The 21,118-nt window shown below is 40.3% G+C and overlaps 1 protein-coding gene across 1 annotated transcript in view; it reads left to right on the forward strand.

Annotated features, from left to right (window-relative positions):
• The window catches only part of LOC119424107 (ras-related protein Rab-37), an 80,379-nt gene that overhangs the window by 23,516 nt on the left and 35,745 nt on the right, over positions 1 to 21,118 (forward strand). Inside the window, exons 3-6 of the mRNA XM_037691575.1 lie at positions 12,038 to 12,079; positions 12,210 to 12,276; positions 12,397 to 12,449; positions 19,346 to 19,411. Coding sequence (XP_037547503.1) covers positions 12,038 to 12,079; positions 12,210 to 12,276; positions 12,397 to 12,449; positions 19,346 to 19,411 — 228 coding nt within the window. The remainder of the gene's footprint in view (positions 1 to 12,037; positions 12,080 to 12,209; positions 12,277 to 12,396; positions 12,450 to 19,345; positions 19,412 to 21,118) is intronic.

Here is a 21,118-nt window from a genome sequence, read left to right on the forward strand (position 1 = left end):
CACCCAGCACACACACTTTTTGCCCCACTCCCCTCAGGAAGGAGGTTAAGGAGCATTAAGTGTAGAACCACTAGACTGAGGAACAGCTTCTACCCTGAGGCTGTTAGACTCATGAATCTCTAACTAGAATAATCACTGTGAAAAACCATATCATGTTGCTGCTGATCTGTTTCATGTTGCTGCTGATCTGTTTCAATGTTGATGTGTTCATGCGTGCACATCTGCTCACAGACTCATGTTCATGTTTGTGCTCATGTTCAATGTTTTATGTTATGAGTGCTTAGTGTATATTTAGTTGATGTTTTTCTTAGTTCATATCTTAGATGTTATTACTGTTTTTCTTATACATTTTATTGTTGGATGTAACTGGGACCCCGTGTACATAATTTCGCTCCACCACATGTACCACATGAGGTGCGAATGACAATAAAGAAACTCTGACTCTGACTCTGACTCTGACTCCAGCTGGCCTGTTGTTCTCCACACGCTATGACACTGCACAGGCCGAACCGGAAGGTGGTTGCCTCGCCCAAGGTGTAATTCAGCTTGATGCCCCCATAGTTGGATATGCAAAAATCTGCACATACTACTGGAAGAAGTAAGATCAGGACCAGAACACTGCAGGGATTCACCTTTTTTTATCCACTTGAGTGCGGAGATTTATTTTTTCTGTCTGGGCTGCCAGTTTGAACTGTACCTGTTGGTCTTGAAAAGTTATTTAAATAAATGTATTTTAATATAAAAATGTCACTTACCAATTATATGCCTGATGTGGAGATTTTTTTCCTCCGCCTTTGGTTTTATAAGCCTGTGTACATTTCCTGTCATTAAGTGACCTTGTACTAGATGGCTGCTAAAATTATCAGTTTTCAATCTTATACATTTGTAAAGTAACCCATATTAGTTATACATTAACAAACACACACTTTCATTCATACAGCAGACACTCACTCACACTTCAACATCAACCAATATATGCAACCAATATACATGGCATTTACAATGTTATATTTCCCTATACCTTCCTAACTAAGGTTCTTGTTTGTCCGTCAACTTATAAAAACACGTTTCCATCATTTCCTTATTCAAAAAAGCTATCAGTCCCTGTCTTTAAACATAACATCTCCATATCGTAATCTGCAAGTATTCTTCTTTTTAGATTCTTTCTAGGAATCATCCAAATATAGGTGTTTATTTTAAGGATTCTGCCGTATCAGTAGCACAGCCTCGAGCACAAGAGAAAAATAATAATAAAAATGTTGCTCGGGGATGTATTGCTGACCAGTCTGTTTTCAACTACAGACCTAAGGAGGCTATAATAAACAGAAACCTGAGGTCATCAACTTCTTTCAAGGAGTTAGCAAAAAACTCCCCACAGGCACCCAAAAACCCAGTAAAGTTTTCTTAGAACTGTCACAAGACCACACCTCTTGACGCTTTCCAGACGTCCAAGTTTTAACGTGTTTCTAGTAAACAGCGACGGGAAATTATACCTGGAACATCTTTCGGACTGAGCACGCTTCTTGTAAAGATTTTAACGTCAGCAAAAATGATGTCACAATTTTTACATGGGGCTTTAAACCTTCAGCCACGTCGGATCCTTCGCATGTCATCAACAAACAAACAACAATTTATATACAGGCATTTAAATCAACTGGACAAAGCTTAAATTTTAGAGAAAAATTAGTTAGTCAGCTTGCAGGTCTGGTCTTACTTTTTCCAGTGTGGTCACAAGCTCTTCACACTGGTGCGGTTCTCCTTCGGAGATGCAGTCCGCCATGTTTATTCCATCATGTGTGAAGGTGATGTTGGGGGCTTCTAGTACTTTAGATTACCTGTGTTGTCTTAAAGCGGTCATAGTAAAGCATTGAGAATTTACATATGCCACTACACTGTGTGTGGTCAGTACCTGTAAGGCGTGTCCCATGACAATATGTGCTATTTTCTGAATTAATTTTGCAATCCCTGCTGCGTGTTGTGTGCATGGGGGATGCTGTTTTTCCATATTGTCCATCATTATTGATAGATACTGCAGTACCTTTCTCTCACCCCCTTTCTTCTGGAACAAAACACCATTTATGGCTAGTTTTGTTACAGAAACATCTAGAAAGAAGGGTAAGTTGTAATCAGGTAATGTTAGTTCAGCTGCAGATGACATGTGCTGTTTGAGTTTTATGAAGGCTTCTTCAGCTTCTTGTGTCCATATTAGAATGTTGTTCAAGTTTCTCATTCCCTGTTCTGCCCCTTTTGCACTGCCCCTAATAAGTCCCAATTCTGGGCAGCCCGCCACAGAAAGAACCCTTTTGCATCAGCACTTTAGCTAGTATTTTTAGTGATTTGAGGCTGATTCAGGACCTCTTTTCGTCCCTGCTTCTCTGGTGGGACCGAGCGAGCTCAGCTGAGCTGAGTCCGGACGGAAACGTGAATGCGGGACTCTGATTGGTCAGGGGGAGGAGTCACTGGATCTCAGAAACTTTTCACTGAGCCGCCATTTGCAATTTCTCTGGATGTGGAGCAGCGGCTGGATCTATTTTTAAGATTTTAAAAACAATAATGACAACACTGTGTTTAATTCTGAAGTCGAGGCGTTTTTTTGTGTTTGGTGACCGACTATAAAATTCGAGTGAGCGATGTCACCGCGGAGGATCATACAAGCTGCCGAGCCGTTGAAGCCCACGAGGCCAAACCCCAATCCCGGGCCTCGCCTGCTCACAAAGGCCAGATTCGAGCCCTGGCAGGCAGGAGGACCGGGATGGAGGGACGGGGGGTGGAAACGTTTTTGGTTTTTTTTACATTTTATGTATAAAATACAAGTTTTTTTAATCAGTGAAGATTAAAAATAAATAAACGGTGCCAGCTTTATCGTGAAATCCTGTTTTCCCTTTGACTTTATTAAATAATCTGTTAATTAAAGTTAATTCAACTGAAAAATTATAAAAAGACAAAATTATTGGATCTCTCAGGAATATTTCACTCAAACATGTTTAAAGAAGAGACACAGCCTTTAGTTCAACATTATTCTAACCCACAGGTGTACAAATCACAAAACAAGCATTACACTTTAAACCTTTAAATCAAAGCTAAACTTTAATTCAAAGCTAAAACTAATCTGTATACAAGAAAAAATAATCTGTATACAAGAAACAAAACCACAATGAGTGCAAATACATCAAATGATGAAGAAAAATATAGAATTTTAAATATAGATATCCTGACGCATGCTCAATAATCCAGGTAGAAAAATCTAAAAATGTTAAGTCTGGTCCTCTGGGCGTTCAAAAACAAACAAAATGTGGAAATGTTTCTTCTTTCATCCGAAAGACTTCTTCAGTCTGAGGAGCTGTATTCAGCTCAGTCTTATATAAATAGCTATTTATGAGCTGAATACAGCACCTCAGACTGAAGAAGTCTTTCGGATGAAAGACAAAACGTTTCTACTTTTTTTTTTCTTTGTATTGTTTTTTGAACATCCAGCGGACCAGACTTAACGTTTTTTAGATTTTAATATAAATGTGTTTGTAGAATCTGGTTCATCAGATTTAATTCAGTTCAGTTTATTTATACAGCACCAAGTCACAACAGAAGTCGTGTCAGGGCACTGAACAGAAATATTCATATCTAAAATAAGTTAACAGAAACATTCATATATAAAAATAATGTTTTTTATCTGAGAAGCAGACTGCTTTGAGTAACTAATCACAGAGCTCTCATTAGCAGGGCTTGGATTCTGGACATGCCTCCAGAATCGGTCCTAAAGTGCAGGTGCAAATCCAGGCTGAGCTGAGCCAGGCTGAGTAGGGTATGCAGGGCTGAGCAGAGTTGGGGCTGATTAGGGGCAGTGCAAAAGGGGCATTCTTTTATCAGGTCCCTCAGGGGTTGTGTCAGATCTGAGAAGGCTGGAATATAGCCTCTGCTGTATCCTGTTAGTCCCAGGAACGAGAGCACATCTTTGACTCATGAGCGTTTTAGGTTTGTTAGTATGCTTTGTTTGTGTGTGTTTGACATACTAGTGGTCTCTGCAGAGATTACTCGTCCCAGGAACAAAACTTGTTTTCTCCCAATTTGTAGCTTGTTTTTACTAATCTTAAATCCATTAATCTGTAGATGGTTCAACACCAAATGATGTTGCAATTTTTGTGTTCCTTTCTGAAATGGCAGTGGTACAGTCAAGGGCAGACGTTGCTCTGTCCCTAAGAACCCCATCAATGACACAGTCTTTGTGGATAGGTAGTTGACAGGAGCTGTGGTGATTGTAGAGTAGATGGCTCCTGTGTCCACCAAGAAGTTCATTTCTTGTCCTCCCACTCTCGCGGGTAGCATAGGGTCTGCGGTGCCCATGCTACCCTGTTGGTTCTCAGGGGTGTGTCAGTAAGTACCAGGAGTGGGAACGTCTTCCCACTGCGGATACTGCTCTCCTGTGTTCAGAGTGGGTATTGCTGCTGGGTTGTGTGGCAGCTAGGGTTTTAATAGACTACTCGAGTAATCTACACATCGATTCCTAGGACATCTATCGAGTTTTTTAATTTCACGTCGAGTATTCATGGTGACATCATTACACCGCAGTTACGTCATTGCGTCGCGTGTCACATGTTCCGCACCGGGCGCAGGTTACAAAATAGATTCCTCCAAGCAGACGGATGGCGCGGAGCAGACCCAGTCTTGGCAAACAGGTAGAAATATATCAATAGTATGAAAATATTTCACTAAATTCAATTCAATTCAGTTTATTTATATAGCGCCAAATCACAACAAAGTTCTGCATATGGTGGTAGGAATAACCATGGATTATCCTTGTGTTGTTTATTTTTTGGTGCGTTTTGCACTTTTTTGTCATTTTTTGGCCGGACTCTGTGTGGACCATACGTGGCTGCAGTATGGGCGGGAGTTTCTGCTCCTGATGCGGGACTCTGGAGCAGGCACTGTGGAACCCTCTTCAGTTTTTCCAGCAGACATCCTGCGGACAGGGACTTCAGCTAAAGACCGGTGCTGGGAGCAGAAGCAGCCAGGCATAAGGAAGCGGGGAAGACATGGTGGTGTTTGGCAGAGGCTGAAGCGGGGCGGCGTCTCGCTTGTATGCCGCTTCCAACCATCATGCTGACAAATGTGCAGTCACTCTGCAGCAAAATCGACGAGCTTCAGGCTAACGTGAAGTTTCTGGAGGAGTATAAAAGTGCCTGTGTTCTGGCACTGACAGAAACTTGGCTCAAGGACCACGACCTACAATCGGACCTGAAGATCGAAGGCTTCGGTGAGCCCATTCGTTTGGACAGAGACCCCACCAGGACAGGTAAATCACTCGGTGGAGGACTGTGCCTGTATGTTAATAAAAAGTGGTGTAGCACGGTTATCATCAGGGAGACGATGTGCATGCCAGACATCGAAGTTTTGTCTGTGTCTCTCCGCCCGTTTTACCTGCCAAGGGAATTCCTGCAGCTTTTTATAACACTCGTTTACATCCACCCTAAGGCTAATACGGAGCTAGCAACTCAGGCTTTGCTAAAAACAGTGCAGCAGTTTCAGAAGACCTCACCGGATGCTCCTAACCTTATTATGGGGGTGTAGTGAACCTGATGACCTGATGATCTGACCCTTATCTGACCCTGATGACCTCAAATCTACCAGATGGACAGAGACTGTTATTTTCATTGATCTGAATAAGTCTGATCCATCTGATGACTTTCTTTCTTGAATTAATCAAGCAGAAAAGACAATCCTCTATAATCATTACTGTCTTACAAATGTTTGATAATCAAATTGTGTTAGTTCACTCAATGCTTTACAGGTTGAAAAGAACTACTCATTTTTTACATAAACAGTAAGTAATGATTTTTATTCCTCATTCAAAGGAGAAATCACCTGAATATGCATTTCTTGATTTTCTGTCTGAAATGAGTCAAGTCGTAAGTGTGTGAAAGTTGAAGCTTCGGTCAACTAAATGTTTACTGAAGAAGAAATGTCATGTTTTACTATTTGAAAAGATTACCAAGTGTGAGACTCCACGAAGTCTGGTCGACTGCAATAATCTTTTCTGTATGTTGAAAACAATCCTTGACTTTTGATAATAACTTACGTCAAAAAAACCACTCCTCTTTCTGGTCCATCCACGAATCAGAAAGCTCTGAAGTAAACTCGGAAGTAAACTCATTTAAAATGTGACAACTTCCCGGTTCTGGGAGTGTGCAGTAGATTCCATAGAATGGAAAAGTTCTCAGAGAGAGTTGGAATAGAGAATGAAAAAGTTCTCATGTAGTGCTCAAGGAGTTCTGAAGAGAATTCGAGAATTCAGGATGATCCAGAGACGTTTGGAATTATAATTTCTGTTTGAACGACCACGCACGACTCTCCAAGGATTTTAGCTGTTCTCAACGGAGACGCTGATATCAGTTGAAAAGGATTCTTACTGAGGTGATCGATCGTCAACAAGGTAACGGTTTCTTCTTCGACTAAAGTGTACCTGGGACAAGCTGAGATACCTGACGGAGCGTGCAATTTCTGGTCAAACAGATTAAATTCCCTCACATAGTTCTCTGTAAGATAATCTCCATTTCATCTTAAACTCTTTTCTCTCTCACAAAACTAGTACAGATAATTTAATGATATCTGATGCAAAGTCCTCAAATCACCGCCGAGTGATTTGAAGTTCATTATTTGTGAAACTGTCTGTTATTATTTTCATATTTTGCCAAATTAATGTAAATGTTTGATGTTAAACTTTGATTCTGAAAATAAATGACTCCATTCATTTTGATGGGTCAAAGATAATAACGTCTCTCGTTCGCATTTCTGTTAATTCAATGCACGGCATTACACAGTCAGAAAGATGAAGAACTCGTGAAATTGTATGCATATATATTTCATATATTTGTCATACTACAACAAGTGGCACGTACCCACGTGACTCACTACAGGGGATTTTAACCACTGCAGACTCGGAAAGTCACTTGGGAATTTTTATCAGTATGTGACATGCCCCACTCGACTTAACAAATGTTTGGACCTGTGTTACAGAACTGTGAAAGATGCTTTTAAATCCCTGAGCAGAACCCCGCTTGGTTCATCAGACCACATTGTTGTCTATTTGGTCCCACACTACAAACCCGTCCTGAGGAAACAAGCCAGAGCAATGTTTGGTTCCGGTTTAGTTGGAAGAGGCCATCCAGAATCTTCAAGACTGTTTTAGCTGCACAGACTGGGATTTGTTTAAAAGTATATGCAATAATTTAGAGGAACTTACTGACATAATTTCCTCTTATGTTAATTTTTGTGAGGGATCAGTCATTCCCAGGAAATCTGTCACAATCTTTGCTAACAATAAACCTTGGATCTCCAAATCAGTTAAAAAAACAATAAATTTACACAACATTAGCTTCAAAAAGGGGGATTTAACTCAATATCACATACTAAATAAACAAGTGAGGAAAGAATTAAAAGTAGTTAAATAAACTATAAGGAGAGGGTGGAAAATATGTCCAGGTCCAATAACTCCCGGCTGGCATGGGAGGATGTTAAGTCTATGATGGGGATGCCCAATAAGAAAACTCACATTACTCTTAACTCCTCATCCACCTTGGAACTGTCAAATGATTTTAATTCATTTTACAATCGTTTTAACACTAATGATTTTACAGAGGAGCTTTCTGATTTTAAAGAAACGTCGTCAGGTGCAGCAGTGATTATTGATATTGGAAGTGTGAATGGTAAATGGACTGTACTTATATAGCGCCTTTCTATCTTATTTCAAGATACTCAAGGCGCTTTACACTACAATCTGTGTCCTCATTTACCCATTCATACAGCACTCTACTAGATCTCTACAAAGCTAATTGAACAAATCATTCTAAAGAGACTAATCAGTGCTTTAGATCACATTCAGACACCGATGGGACACACATCAGAGGCTATGAGGGGTTCAGTGTCTTGCCCAGGGACACTTCGGCATGTGACTGCTGGTGGATTCGAACCCCCAACTCTCGCATTGGAGGACGACTGCTCTAACCACTCAGCCACAGCGGCCCTCCCACTGAAGACAGTGGCACTGACAAAAAAGATAAAAGAAAGAACTGGAAGTAGCAGTAGAAGATGTTGAGATTCTCCTTAGGAGTTTCAAGGCTAGATAAATGGTAAATGGACTGTACTTCACACTTATCTATCTTATCAAGATACTCAAGGTATGCTGGTGAAGATTCTCAGTCATCCAGGACATGGTATGAATGTGATCTAAAGTACTGATTAGTCTCTTTAGAATGATTTGTTCAATTAGCTTTGTAGAGATCTAGTAGAGTGCTGTATGAATGGGTAAATGAGGCACAGATTGTAGTGTAAAGCGCTTTGAGTGTCTTGAAATAAGATAGAAAGGTGCTATATAAGTGCAGTCCATTTACCATGGTAAATTCAAAAACGTTCAAGCCAAAAACAACTGGACTTTATTTGTAACAGAAGACGTTTCGCTCCTCATCCGAGAAGCTTTCTCAATTCAAAGAGCAGAACATGTGGGGTTCAGGTTATAAAGTTGAGATAAGATACACATATATATGTAGATTGACAAATCACACATCACAGTAGGGGTTTCTTAAGGTCTTTGTTAATCTAATTCACAGACGAGGCCCCTCTGTTCCCATCTGATAGGTGTGAAACTGACCAGGAATCAGTCCTAAAGCTGCATTATAAGTTTTGGAAAGTTGAAATATGAGACATCCTCCTCTGTTTAGAGATGGTTTCTCTTACATAAACTGTTTCCTTCACTCCCCTCTCAAACCATCTGTGTTCTCGGAACAAAATGTGCACATTTTGGTCCTCAAATGAGTGTCCCTTATCCGTGAGGTGGAGGTGAACTTGTCCAGAGGTCTTGTCCAGAGGAGGTGGCTTTCCTGTGTTGAGCCATGTGTCTGTGAAGTAATTGGTTTCTCCAATATAGAGATCTGGACATTCCTCCTTGCACCGAACTGCATAAACCACACCACTCAATTTTTGTATGGGTGTTTTGTCCTTAGGGTGGACCAGCCTCAGTCTGAGAGTCCTGTTGAGTTTGAAATGTACTGGGATGTTGTGCTTGTTTAAAATTCTTCTGAATTTCTCTGATACTCCAGCAACATAAGGGATGACGATGTTTTTACATCTGTTCTTCTCCTTTTTCTGTTTAGTATTTCCTCACTGACTTGACAAAAGCCCAGTTAGGATATCCACATGTTTGAAGAGCTTCTTGAATGTGTTTCTGTTCCTTTTCCTTCCCGTCTGTCTTTGTGGGGACGCGTTCGGCCTGATGCAGTAAAGTTCTGATGACAGTTTGTGTTCAAGTGGATGGTGGGAGTCAAACAGAAGATACTGATCTGTGTGGTTTGGTTTTCTGTAAACTTCAATGTTGAAGCTGTCCTTTCTATCCATGTGAATCAAACGGTCCAAAAAAGGCAACTTGTTGTTGTGTGCATCCTCTCTGGTGAACTTGATGTTGTTATCGACCGAGTTGATGTGTCTAGTGAACACTTCTATTTCCTTGGCTTGGATTTGACCCAGGTATCATCCACATATCGGAACCAATGGCTTGGCGTTGTTCCCTCATAGGAGAGTAGGGTTCCACTTCCTCCATGTAGAGATTGGCAACAATGGGTGACACTGGAGATTCCATGGCACAACCATGCTTCTGTCTGTAAAAACTGTCATTATACTTGAAATAAGTAGAGGCAGAGGTCCAACAGGGTGCCGATCTGGTCTGGGGTGAAGTTGGTCCTATTGTTTAAGTCCTTGTCTTGTAGAAGTTGTTTTCTGTCAGTTTCTTCTGCTTCAGAAATGGGTATGCAAGTGAAAAGAAAAGTCACATCATATGATTCAAGGGTTTCTCCTGGGGTTAGGTTGAAATGTTGAACTTTGTTGTCAAAATCAATAGAGTTCTTTTTGTGATGAGGTGTGTTTCTAACAAGAGGAGCTAAAATACCAGCCAGATGTTTAGCAATATTGTATGTTACTGAGTTCATGCTGCTGACGATGGGTCTGAGTGGGTTTCCTTCTTTGTGTATTTTAGGAAGTCCATATAGACAGTGAGTGGCTTCTCCTGGGTACAATCTATAATACAACGATCGATTGATTGATTTCTCCTTTTCAAGGTTTTGCAGGTAGTTTGTGACTTTCAGACACATGGCTCAACACAGGAAAGCCACCTCCTCTGGACAAGACTGAGCTGTTCACCTCCAACTCACGGATAAGGGACACTCATTTGAGGACCAAAATGTGCACATTTTGGACCGAGAACACAGATGGTTTGAGAGGGGAGTGAAGGAAAGTTTATGTAAAAAGAGAGAAACCATCTCTAAACAGAGGAGGAGGTCTCAGATTTCAACTTTAAAAAACTAATAATGCAGCTTTAGGACTGATTCCTGGTCAGTTTCACCCAATCAGATGGGAACAGAGGGGCCTCAACTGTGAAATAGATTAACAAAGACCTTAAGAAACCCCTACTGTGAGGCGTGATTTGTCAATCTACATATGTATGTGTATCTTATCTCAGCTTTATAATCTGAACCCCATACACTCTGCTCTTTGAATTGAGAAAGCTCCTCGGATGAGGAGCGAAATGTCTTCTGTTACAAATAAAGTACAGTTTTTTTGGCTTCAATGTTTTTGAATATACTCAAAGTAGAGTTGCATTCGGGCCCAAAAAAATCAGACTCAACCTGGTCCTAGCCTGTAGCCATAATTTCCAAACCCCACCCGACCCACCGAATTAACAGTAATTACAGGTCCGAATCCCCAAAAAAACCCTGACATTTTTAATTAAGCTTTGGCTGCTTATAGTTATTAATAGTCAGCAGATGCACACAGCTGAGTAAATGGGGCAGAATATCGGAGCTGAGGGGGCGTTTGTCCTTTCATGGCTGTCAAAGTGCATTAAATCCATGTTTCTGCCTGCATTCTGCATTATTTAGACACGGACCCTTCTCTGATATGTCGAATATTTTGCGATCTCACCTGTTTGGGTCATCAGTCTTGCTCGTCCACTGAGTGCAGCGGCTGAATGAACGTCCATTTGGGCTTTGATGGATCGTTGCCTGGCAGTATAGTCCCATCTGAAGCTTAACTGAACTTTATTTTAACCTCTTTTAAGGCCGGTCAGTGTGTAGTCAAATGGCCACGTGCGGCTGGTGATTGTATGGTAAGCCCAGTAGCCATACAATTGAATCGTCAGCCGCACACGTCCGCTGATGCAATCAAAAGCTCAACACCGGCCCAGCTCGCATATTAAGCACAACATAATGGCTCAGCCCAGCCCTAATCCAGGTCGGGCTGGGCCAGGCTCCGGGTTCGGGTTAGAAATTGCAGCACTAAATCAAAGTGCTTTACACTACACTCTGTTCCCTTGTTTACCCATTCATACAGCACTCTACTACTACATCTATAGAAAGAATAATCAGAGCTTTATCACATTCATGCACTGATGGGAGACACATTGGAGGCAATGTTCATTGTCTTGCCCAGGGACACTTAGGCATGTGACTGCTGGTGGAATTGAACCCCCAACTCTTGCATTGGAGGATGACTGCTCTAACCACTCAGCCCCAGCCGCTCCAGCCCCACCTGCCCAAGATAAGAATAGGAGTGAGATCATCAAAGTATCTCTGTATTTCTGGGTATCTCTCTGATGAATCTGATTCACAGGTACATCATAGGTACATCATAGGTTGAAGAACTGGGAGATAAAGTTAGAGGACAGACTGAGATGGTTTGGACATACATGTCCAGAGGAGGGACAGTGGGTATAGTGGTAGAAGGATAATAGACATGCAGCCATCAGGAAAAGACAAAGAGAAGATATATGGATTCAGAGAGGACATGGAGGTAGTTGGAGTGAGGACAGAGGATGCAGAGGACAGAGTGAAATGAAGGAAGATGACTCACAATGGTGATCACTGAAGAGAAGATGATGATTACTGTTTTCTTAATATAATAAAAGTTGTATTGACAAATACCTCTGACCTTGTTTTTTTCTCTTGTAGTTATTTAAAGCAGTTGATCTTTTCATTGTTCTCTCCCTGAACTGTCCCCACAGAATAAAGTGGTAACTGTTGATGGCGTCAAGGTCAAGCTACAGGTAGGTGTAAAAAAGAAGACAATGTGCTTCAAGAGGAGCAGTTCACTGCCCGAGTTATTCATGTATGTTTGCATTGTAACTGCAAGATATTTGTAATCAGCTGGAATTCCAAATTTGTTGTCCGTTCCAGATTTGGGACACGGCTGGCCAGGAGCGCTTCAGAAGTGTGACACATGCATATTATAGAGACGCACATGGTGAGACAAAATAAGTCACAAGTGTTATTAACAAAGTCCTACATGTATACTGTATGCAGGAAACATGCTGAATTTGATTTACATGCATCACCTTTACTTCCAACAATTCCTTTTCCAAAGCTTTGCTCCTTTTGTACGACATCACCAGCAAATCATCCTTTGACAACATTAGGGTAAGCGCCTTTCTATCTTATTTCAAGATACTCAATGCACTTTACACTACAATCCGTGTCCTCATTTACCCATTCACACAGCACTCTACTAGATCTCTACAAAGATAATTGAACAAATCATTCTAATGAAACTAATCAGTGCTTTAGATCACATTCATACACTGATGGGACACACATCAGAGGTTATGAGGAGTTCAGTGTCTTCCCCAGGGACACTTGGACATGTGACTGCTGGTGGATTTGAACTCCCATCTCTCGCATTGGAGGACGACTCCTCTAACCACTCAGCTACAGCCTCCCTAGCTGAAAAATTTGAGATTTGCCGAAAAAAGCTGAAAGGAGCATAACAAACTGAAATTAGCATAACAAAAGTTAATTAGGCTGAAAGTAGCATAAATTAACACAAAACACCTAAATTTATCTGAAAACAGCTGAAATTAGCTAAAAAATACTAAAAGGGTAGCTGTAAAAGATAGAACAAGTTAAAATTAGCAGAAGAAAGCAAAAAAAAAAAAACATGGTTGCCCAATTAGATTGAAAGAAGTAAGAATGAGCACAAAAAAGTGGGAATTATCTGATACAAGTTGAAATTGGCAAAAAAAAAAAATGTTGAAAAGTAGCTAAAAAATAGAAAGAAGCTTAAATTAAAGTGGAGAGAGAGCACAATTTTGCAGAATTATGCTGAAAAAAAATCTAAAATAAGTGCAAAAAATGTGGAATTAGCTGAAAAAGCTAAAATTAGCAAAAACATAAATCGTAGCTGAAATATTAGAAAAAGTTGAAAATTGCATAAATAAGATGAAAGGAGCTTAGCAAACTGAAACTAGATAAATTGCATTTCCTGCAAAAATACATTGTAATTGCTTATTGCAGAAGAACTTGCTGATAACACCTGAAATGAGCTAAAAACATGCTGAAATGTAGCTGAAATGGAAGAACAAGCCTAACTTAGCAGAAGAAAGCAGAAAGAACATGTACTTGCTGGATTTTGTTTAAGTAATTAGAAATTAGAACATAAAATAGGAAGTTAGCTAAATAAAAAAGGCAGAAATTAGCCACAAAAAAAAAGGCTGAAAAGTAGCTGAAAAGGCAGAAAGAAGTTTAAACTACCAGAAGGAAGTGGAAGGAGATGAAATAAGCTTTAAAAAATTGTGGAATTAGCTGAAAAAGCTACATTTGGCACAAAAACAGCTAAAAGATAGCTGAAACAGCAGAAAAAAGTGAAACTAGCAGAAAATAGCTGAAAGGAACATAAGTTGAAATTAGCAGAAAGAAGGTAATTAGGCTGAAATTAGCAGAGATTACCATGAAAACGAATTTATCTGAAAACAGCTAAAATTAGCTAAAAGGGTAGCTGAAAAGTTAGAAAAGCTTAAATTAGCATAAGAAAGCAGAAAGAACATGTTTGCGCAATTATGCTGAAAGAAGCAGAAATGAGCACAAAAAGTGGAAATTATCTGATAAGACTAAATTAGCAACAACAACAAAAAAACCAGCTGAAAAGTAGCTAATAAAGCTGAAAGAAGCTTAAATTACCACAGGTAGGGGGAGCGAGCATATTTTTGCTGAATTAGGATGAATAGTGTTGAAATCAATGCAAAAAAATGGAGAATTAGTTGAAAAAGCTCAAATTAGTACAAAAACAGCTATAACAGCTGAAATTGCTGAAACTTGCAGAAATAAGCTGTAAGGAGCAATAACAAGCTGACATTTGCAGAAAGAAGTTTAAAGCACAGAAACATTGTAGTTACCAGAAAGCATCTGAAAGGAGCACAAAATAGCTGAAAAAACAAGCTAAAATTAGCTGAAAATAGCTGAATAATACGGTGGCCTTAAGGTGTAAATGAACAGCATTTGAAAAAATGGAATTACATTTGAAAAAACACAACAAAAATAACAAAATCACAACAACATTAGAAAAAAACAGAATTACATTTGAAAAAACTGAATCACATTAGAAAAAACAGAATGACATTTGAAAAAACAAAAATACATTAAGCCAAATAGGAAGGTTTTTTTTTTTTTTTTTTACTTCATTAACAGCATAAAACCAAACAACAGAACAATATACAGTACATCCTGATGCATGCTCAATAATCCAGGTAGAAAAATCTACAAAAGTTAAGTCAGGTCCTCTGGAGGCCTCTGTGTTCAACTGTCCCCTTCTTACAGTGGGTATGTTTACATGGACATAAGTAACTGGATCAAATGGCCGGTCGGAATAAAAGTGTGTCATGTAAACACTCCATTCGGGTTATTTTTTGTGTATTCGGCGCGATCCGATATAAGTTGTGATCAGAACGAAACGGGTGGTTTACGCCGATCCGTAACCCGATCGGTGCGCATGTAAACACTTGATCTGTTCGTTTTTATCTGATCGTGAAAAACTGACCTGACTGCGCGTGTGCGACTTTGCCATTTCCACCTGGCTAATGCTAATAATATTAGCATGTCAGGGAAGCAAAACTGGTCGTTGAGAGACACAACAATTCTACTAGAATCTTTGAAAGAGCTCAAAATGATCTGTAGCTCAGTCAGGGAGGGCAGTAACGTCTCCACCATCATTAAAACCTGTCGCGGGTCCATTTTGAGTGTCTCCCAAGCTTTAATCAGCATGTGACGATTCCGACACGTGGAGACCACACGCTGGACCGTGTTTACACGAACGTAAAAGATGCATACAAAGCCGAACCCCGCCCCCACCTAGGACTGTCAGACCACATCTCAATCTTCCTGGCTCCTACTTACATGCCCCCGCTGAGACGCTCCAGACCGGTACAAAAGAAAGTTAAATGTTGGAGCCAGGACAGTGGCCCCATACTGAGAGATTGTTTTGACCGAACAGACTGGCAGGTTTTCAGAGAAGCTGCTGAAAATGGAGGTTCGCTTGATCTTGACCAATACACATCCTCAGTACTGGGTTACATTAGTACATGTACTGACACAGTCTCCACTATCAGAAATGTTAAAAGCTACCCAAACAGAAAACCTTGGCTGAATGCAGAGGAGCGTACCCTGCTGGAAGCCAGGAACACTGCCTTCAGGTCTGGAAACTCAGAGGAGCTGAGTAGGACAAGAAAAGAGCTGGTTGCTGGTATTAAGAGGGCCAAGGCCACATATGCAAAGAGGATCGAGGGTCAATTCATCTCACAAGACCCTCGGAGCATGTGGAGGGGCATTAAGTGCATAACAGATTATAAAGGAAGGAGTGAACAATGCCCCAAAGACCCATCTCTGCCTGATGCCCTCAACAAGTTCTATGCACGCTTTGAAGACCCAAACAGACCACCAAGCACCAGACTCACCTCGCCACCGGATGAAGAGCATCTCAGCGTGACCTCAGCAGAAGTAAGGAGTACCTTCAGGAGGATTAATCCGCACAAAGCAACTGGCCCAGACAACATCCCCGGAAAAGTGTTGAAGGAATGTGCTGATCAGCTCTGTGAGGTGCTGGCAGACATCTTTAACACCTCACTTACCCTGGAGACAGTTCCCACCTGCCTGAAGACTGCCACCATCATCCCAGTCCCAAAAAGCTCTACAGTGACTGGTCTGAATGACTATCAGCCAGTGGCTCTCACCCCGATAGTCGCTAAATGCTTTGAAAAACTGGTCATGACTCGCATCAAAACAACCATCAACATCAACGAGGACCCTCATCAGTATGCATACCATGAGAACCGATCAACAGAGGATGCCATCTCCTCTGTGGTCCACACTGCGCTCAACCACCTGGAGCAGAAAAACTCTTACGTCCGTATGTTCTTTGTGGACTTCACATCCGCCTTCAACACCATGATCCCCCAAACCCTGATGGACAAACTATCCACACTAGGACTAAGCCCCTCCATTTGCAACTGGGTACTAGACTTTTTAACAAACAGACCGCAGTTAGTGAGGATCCACAACCTCTCCTCCTCCACCATAACCCTCAGCACTGGCTCTCCTCCGGGATGTGTGTTGAGCCCCCTCCTGTTTACTCTGCTCACGTATGATTGTGCAGCTACCCATCCAGGCAGTCACATTGTAAAGTTTGCAGATGATACAGCGGTGGTGGGATGCATCACAAACAATGATGAGTCCAGCTACAGGCAAGAGGTGGAACACCTGGAGAGCTGGTGCAGAGAGAATAACCTTCACATCAATGTGAAAAAGACTAAGGAGATGATTGTGGACTTCAGAAGGAACAAAAACACCTACACCCCCCTGAACATAAGAGGATCTGCGGTGGAAGTGGTCTCCAGCTACAAGTACTTGGGTGTACACATGAATGACAACCTCAGCTGGAGCAACAACACCACCAGCCTGATCAAGAAAGCTCATCAGAGACTCTACTTCCTCAGACGGCTGAGGCGAGCTGGTCTTGGAAGCTCAGTCCTCACCTCCTTCTACAGGTGTGCAGTGGAGAGCATCCTGTGCTCCAGCATCAACATGTGGCATGGAGGCTGCACAGCTGCAGAAAGAAAAGCTTTGCAGAGAGTGGTGAAGGCTGCACAGAAATCTGTTGGAATCAGTCTCCCCACCATCACAGACATCTACACCTCCAGATGCAGGAAGAGGGCCACCTGCATCATGAAGGACCCCACTCACCCAGCACACACACTTTTTGCCCCACTCCCCTCAGGAAGGAGGTTAAGGAGCATTAAGTGTAGAACCACTAGACTGAGGAACAGCTTCTACCCTGAGGCTGTTAGACTCATGAATCTCTAACTAGAATAATCACTGTGAAAAACCATATCATGTTGCTGCTGATCTGTTTCATGTTGCTGCTGATCTGTTTCAATGTTGATGTGTTCATGCGTGCACATCTGCTCACAGACTCATGTTCATGTTTGTGCTCATGTTCAATGTTTTATGTTATGAGTGCTTAGTGTATATTTAGTTGATGTTTTTCTTAGTTCATATCTTAGATGTTATTACTGTTTTTCTTATACATTTTATTGTTGGATGTAACTGGGACCCCGTGTACATAATTTTGCTCCACCACATGTACCACATGAGGTGCGAATGACAATAAAGAAACTCTGACTCTCTGACTCTGACTCTGATTTTGGGTGCGCAGGTTTGTTTACGTTCACCCGGAAGTAGAACAACTTCTTCTGTGTTTTTTTTTAAGGAGAGTTTACCACTCTGCGCATGTCAGTACTGCTGTTCAGAACAAAGCCCGCTGCATGTAAACGCTCGTCATGAACAGATTGTGCCCATGTAAACAATACTTTGAATTATTCAAACAGAACACATTTCAATCTGGTCAAAGAATTCTGCGCATGTAAACATAGCTAATGCTGTTATTGCTAGTATCACTCAGCCCTCTGTGGCTAGCAAGCAGCCATCAGGGTGCTAACGATCCATTGTTAGGCTGATGGTCCTCCTTGATCATGTGAACAACTAGTTTTAAATGTCAACAACAAACTGGTTGACCCACTATGAGAAGGTGCTATTTATAAGACTGAGCTGAATACAGCTCGTCAGACTGAAGAAGTCTTTCGGATGAAAGATGAAACGTTGCTACGATTTAATTTATTTATTGTTGTTTTTTGAACATCCAGAGGACCTGACAACTTTTTTAGAATATACAGTACACACATATCTCTGATGTGTGTACTGTATATTATTTTGTTGTTTGATTTTATGCTGTTAATACAGTAAAAAAAAAAAAAAAAAACCCTTCCTGTTTGGCTTAATGTAATTCCGTTTTTCAAATGTCATTCTGTTTTTTTCAAATGTAATTCCGTTTTTTCAAATGTGATTCTGTTTTTTCAAATGTAATTTTGTTTTTTCAAATGTGATTTTGTTGTTTCAAATGTAATACTTTTTTTTCTAATGTGATTCGGGCCATTTCCGCTTGGGCCACTTCCACTTTGGCTTAATGTAAATCCGTTTTTCCTAATGTGATTCTGTTTTTTCTAATGTGATTCTGTTTTTTCTAATGTGATTCTGTTTTTCCTAATGTGATTCTGTTTTTCCTAATGTGATTCTGTTTTTTCTAATGTGATTCTGTTTTTTCTAATGTAATTCCATTTTTTTCAAATGTGATTCTGTTTTTTTTCAAATGTGATTCTGTTTTTTTCAAATGTAATTCCGTTTTTTCTAATGTGATTCTGTTTTTTAAAATGTGATTCTGGCCACTTCTGCTTTGGCTTAATGTAATTCTGTTTTTTCTAATGTGATTCCGGCCACTTCCGCTTTGGCTTAATGTAATTTTGTTTTTTATAATGTGATTCTGTTTTTTCAAATGTGATTCTGTTTTTTTCTAATGTAATTCCGTTTTTTCAAATGTTATTCTGTTTTTTCAAATGTAATTCCGTTTTTTCTAATGTGATTCTGTGTTTTCAAATGTGATTCTGGCCACTTCTGCTTTGCCTTAATGTAATTCTGTTTTTTCAAATGTTGTTGTGATTTTGCTGTTTTTGTTGTGTTTTTTCAAATGTAATTCCGTTTTTTCAAATGTTGTTCATTTATACCTTAGGGCCATCGTAGAATAAAGTATACATTTGCACAAGGAAGCTGAAAAAGGTTGAACTGGAACAAAATGTGAAAGGAACAGTAAAAGGTTGTAAACAGATGTAAAGATATGAAGGATGTAAAATGAGCTCAGTTAATTTCCTATGAAAAAAAAAGTGGCAGAAAAGGCTAAAGATTTAAAAAAACTAAAGTTGCGCCAATACCAAAAGTCATAGCAGGATTGTCCTGAAAAAGCTGAATGTTTTGATATATGATTTGTTGAAATAGTTTGGAGGCTGCGGGACGAAAATTGCGCCGAAAAATATGCAGATGAAAATATATCACAGTGTGAATGCTTCATAACCATTCAGACGATAACATCTGTTAAGGTTCAAGTTATAAAATATTGCTTTGGCTAATTTGAATAATATCTTTGTATGTGTGTGTTACAGGCATGGCTAACAGAGATTCACGAGTATGCTCAGAGTGACGTAGTAATCATGTTGCTTGGCAACAAGGTGAGAGGGACTTGGATTGGATTGAGACACTCACACAAAGAAAACTATGAGACAGAAGGATGTGATCCGTGGTGAAACAAGTAAATAAATAAATAAAATAAATACACTCCCTGACAAAAAGTAGTTAAAGCACACAGACAAAGTGGTGGGAATGAAATGAAACAATATGTGACTATATGTACAATATGTGCGCAACCCCCCCAAAGTTTAGATAATCATGCGTTCCATTTATGTCGGAACTCTGAAGTAGGAGTGATGTGACATCTGCATTGTTATTCAATTCAATTCAGTTTTTTTATATAGCGCCAAATCACTACATAGTTGTCTCAGGGCACTTTACAGGAACATTCACATACATAAAAGCCAATTAGTAAAGTTGTCTAACTAAGGAATCCAGCAGACAAGTTGAATCTTGGCTTCATTGCAGTCTCCCATCCTGAGCAAGCACAGTAGCAATAGTGGAAAGAAAAAACTCCCTTTTAAAAGGAAGAAACCTCCAGCAGAACCAGGCTCAGGACGAGCGGCCATCTGCTTTGACCGGCTGGTTTGAGAGGACAGGAAGGAGAGACAGACAAACACAGAATGGTAGGTCCAGGTGTATCTGAAAGACAAAAACACATGTTAAGGATAGAAAAAATAATTACAAAAACAAAACAGGTTGAGCAGAGTAAGTAAAGACAGTAGCAGAGTGAAAATGTGGTCAGTTTGTCCTCCAGCAGTCTAAGCCTATAGCAGCAAAACTAAGGGACAGCTCAGGAAACCCAAGCCGACCCTAACTATAGGATTTAGCAAAAAGGAAAGTCTTAAGCCTAGTTTTAAAACTGGATAATGTGTCAGCCTCATGGACAGAGATTGGAAGTTGGTTCCACAAGAGAGGAGCCTGATAACTGAAAGATCTGCCTCCCATTCTGGTTTTGTAAATTCTAGGAACCACAAGTAAACCTGCAGTCTGAGAGTGAAGTGCTCTGTTAGGAAAATATGGAACAATAAGATCTGTAATATAAGATGGAGCCAGGTTGTTAAGAGCTTTGTAGGTTAGAAGTAAGATTTTGAATTCTATTCTGGATTTGACAGGGAGCCAATGGAGAGAAGTTAAAACTGGAGAGATATGATCTCTCCTACTAACTCCAGTTAAGACTCTGGCAGCAGCATTTTGGATCAACTGAAGAAGTTTTAAGGAAGCATGTGGACACCCAGATAATAAACCATTGCAATAGTCCAGTCTAGACGTGACAAATGCATGAACCAGTTTTTCTGCATCATTTTTAGATGTTTCTAATGTTAGTGATATTACGCAGGTGGAAGAAAGCAGTTCTAATAAGGTTCTTAATGTGGGGGATAAAAGACATGTCCTGATCAAAAATAACACCAAGATTTTTAACATTAGAGCTGGAGGACAGATTAATGTCATCTAAGGAGGGAGAAAGACTGAAAAATTAATTCCTACGGTGCTCAGATCCAAAAACCAAAACCTCAGTCTTGTCTGTGTTCAACAGGAGAAAATTAAGTGTCATCCAGGTTTTTATGTCTTTAAGACATGCTTGTAGTCTAAGTAGCTGATTGGATTCATTGGGTTTAATGGACAAATATAATTGTGTGTCATCAGCATAACAATGAAAATTTATCCCATGCTGTTTAATAACTTTACCTAATGGAAGCATATATAAAGTAAAAAGTGTTGGCCCAAGCACTGAGCCCTGAGGAACT

This window comes from Nematolebias whitei, chromosome 17, assembly GCF_014905685.2.
Source record: "Nematolebias whitei isolate Nwh7 chromosome 17, NemWhi1, whole genome shotgun sequence".
In the NCBI taxonomy this organism is placed as follows: Eukaryota; Metazoa; Chordata; class Actinopteri; order Cyprinodontiformes; family Rivulidae; genus Nematolebias; species Nematolebias whitei.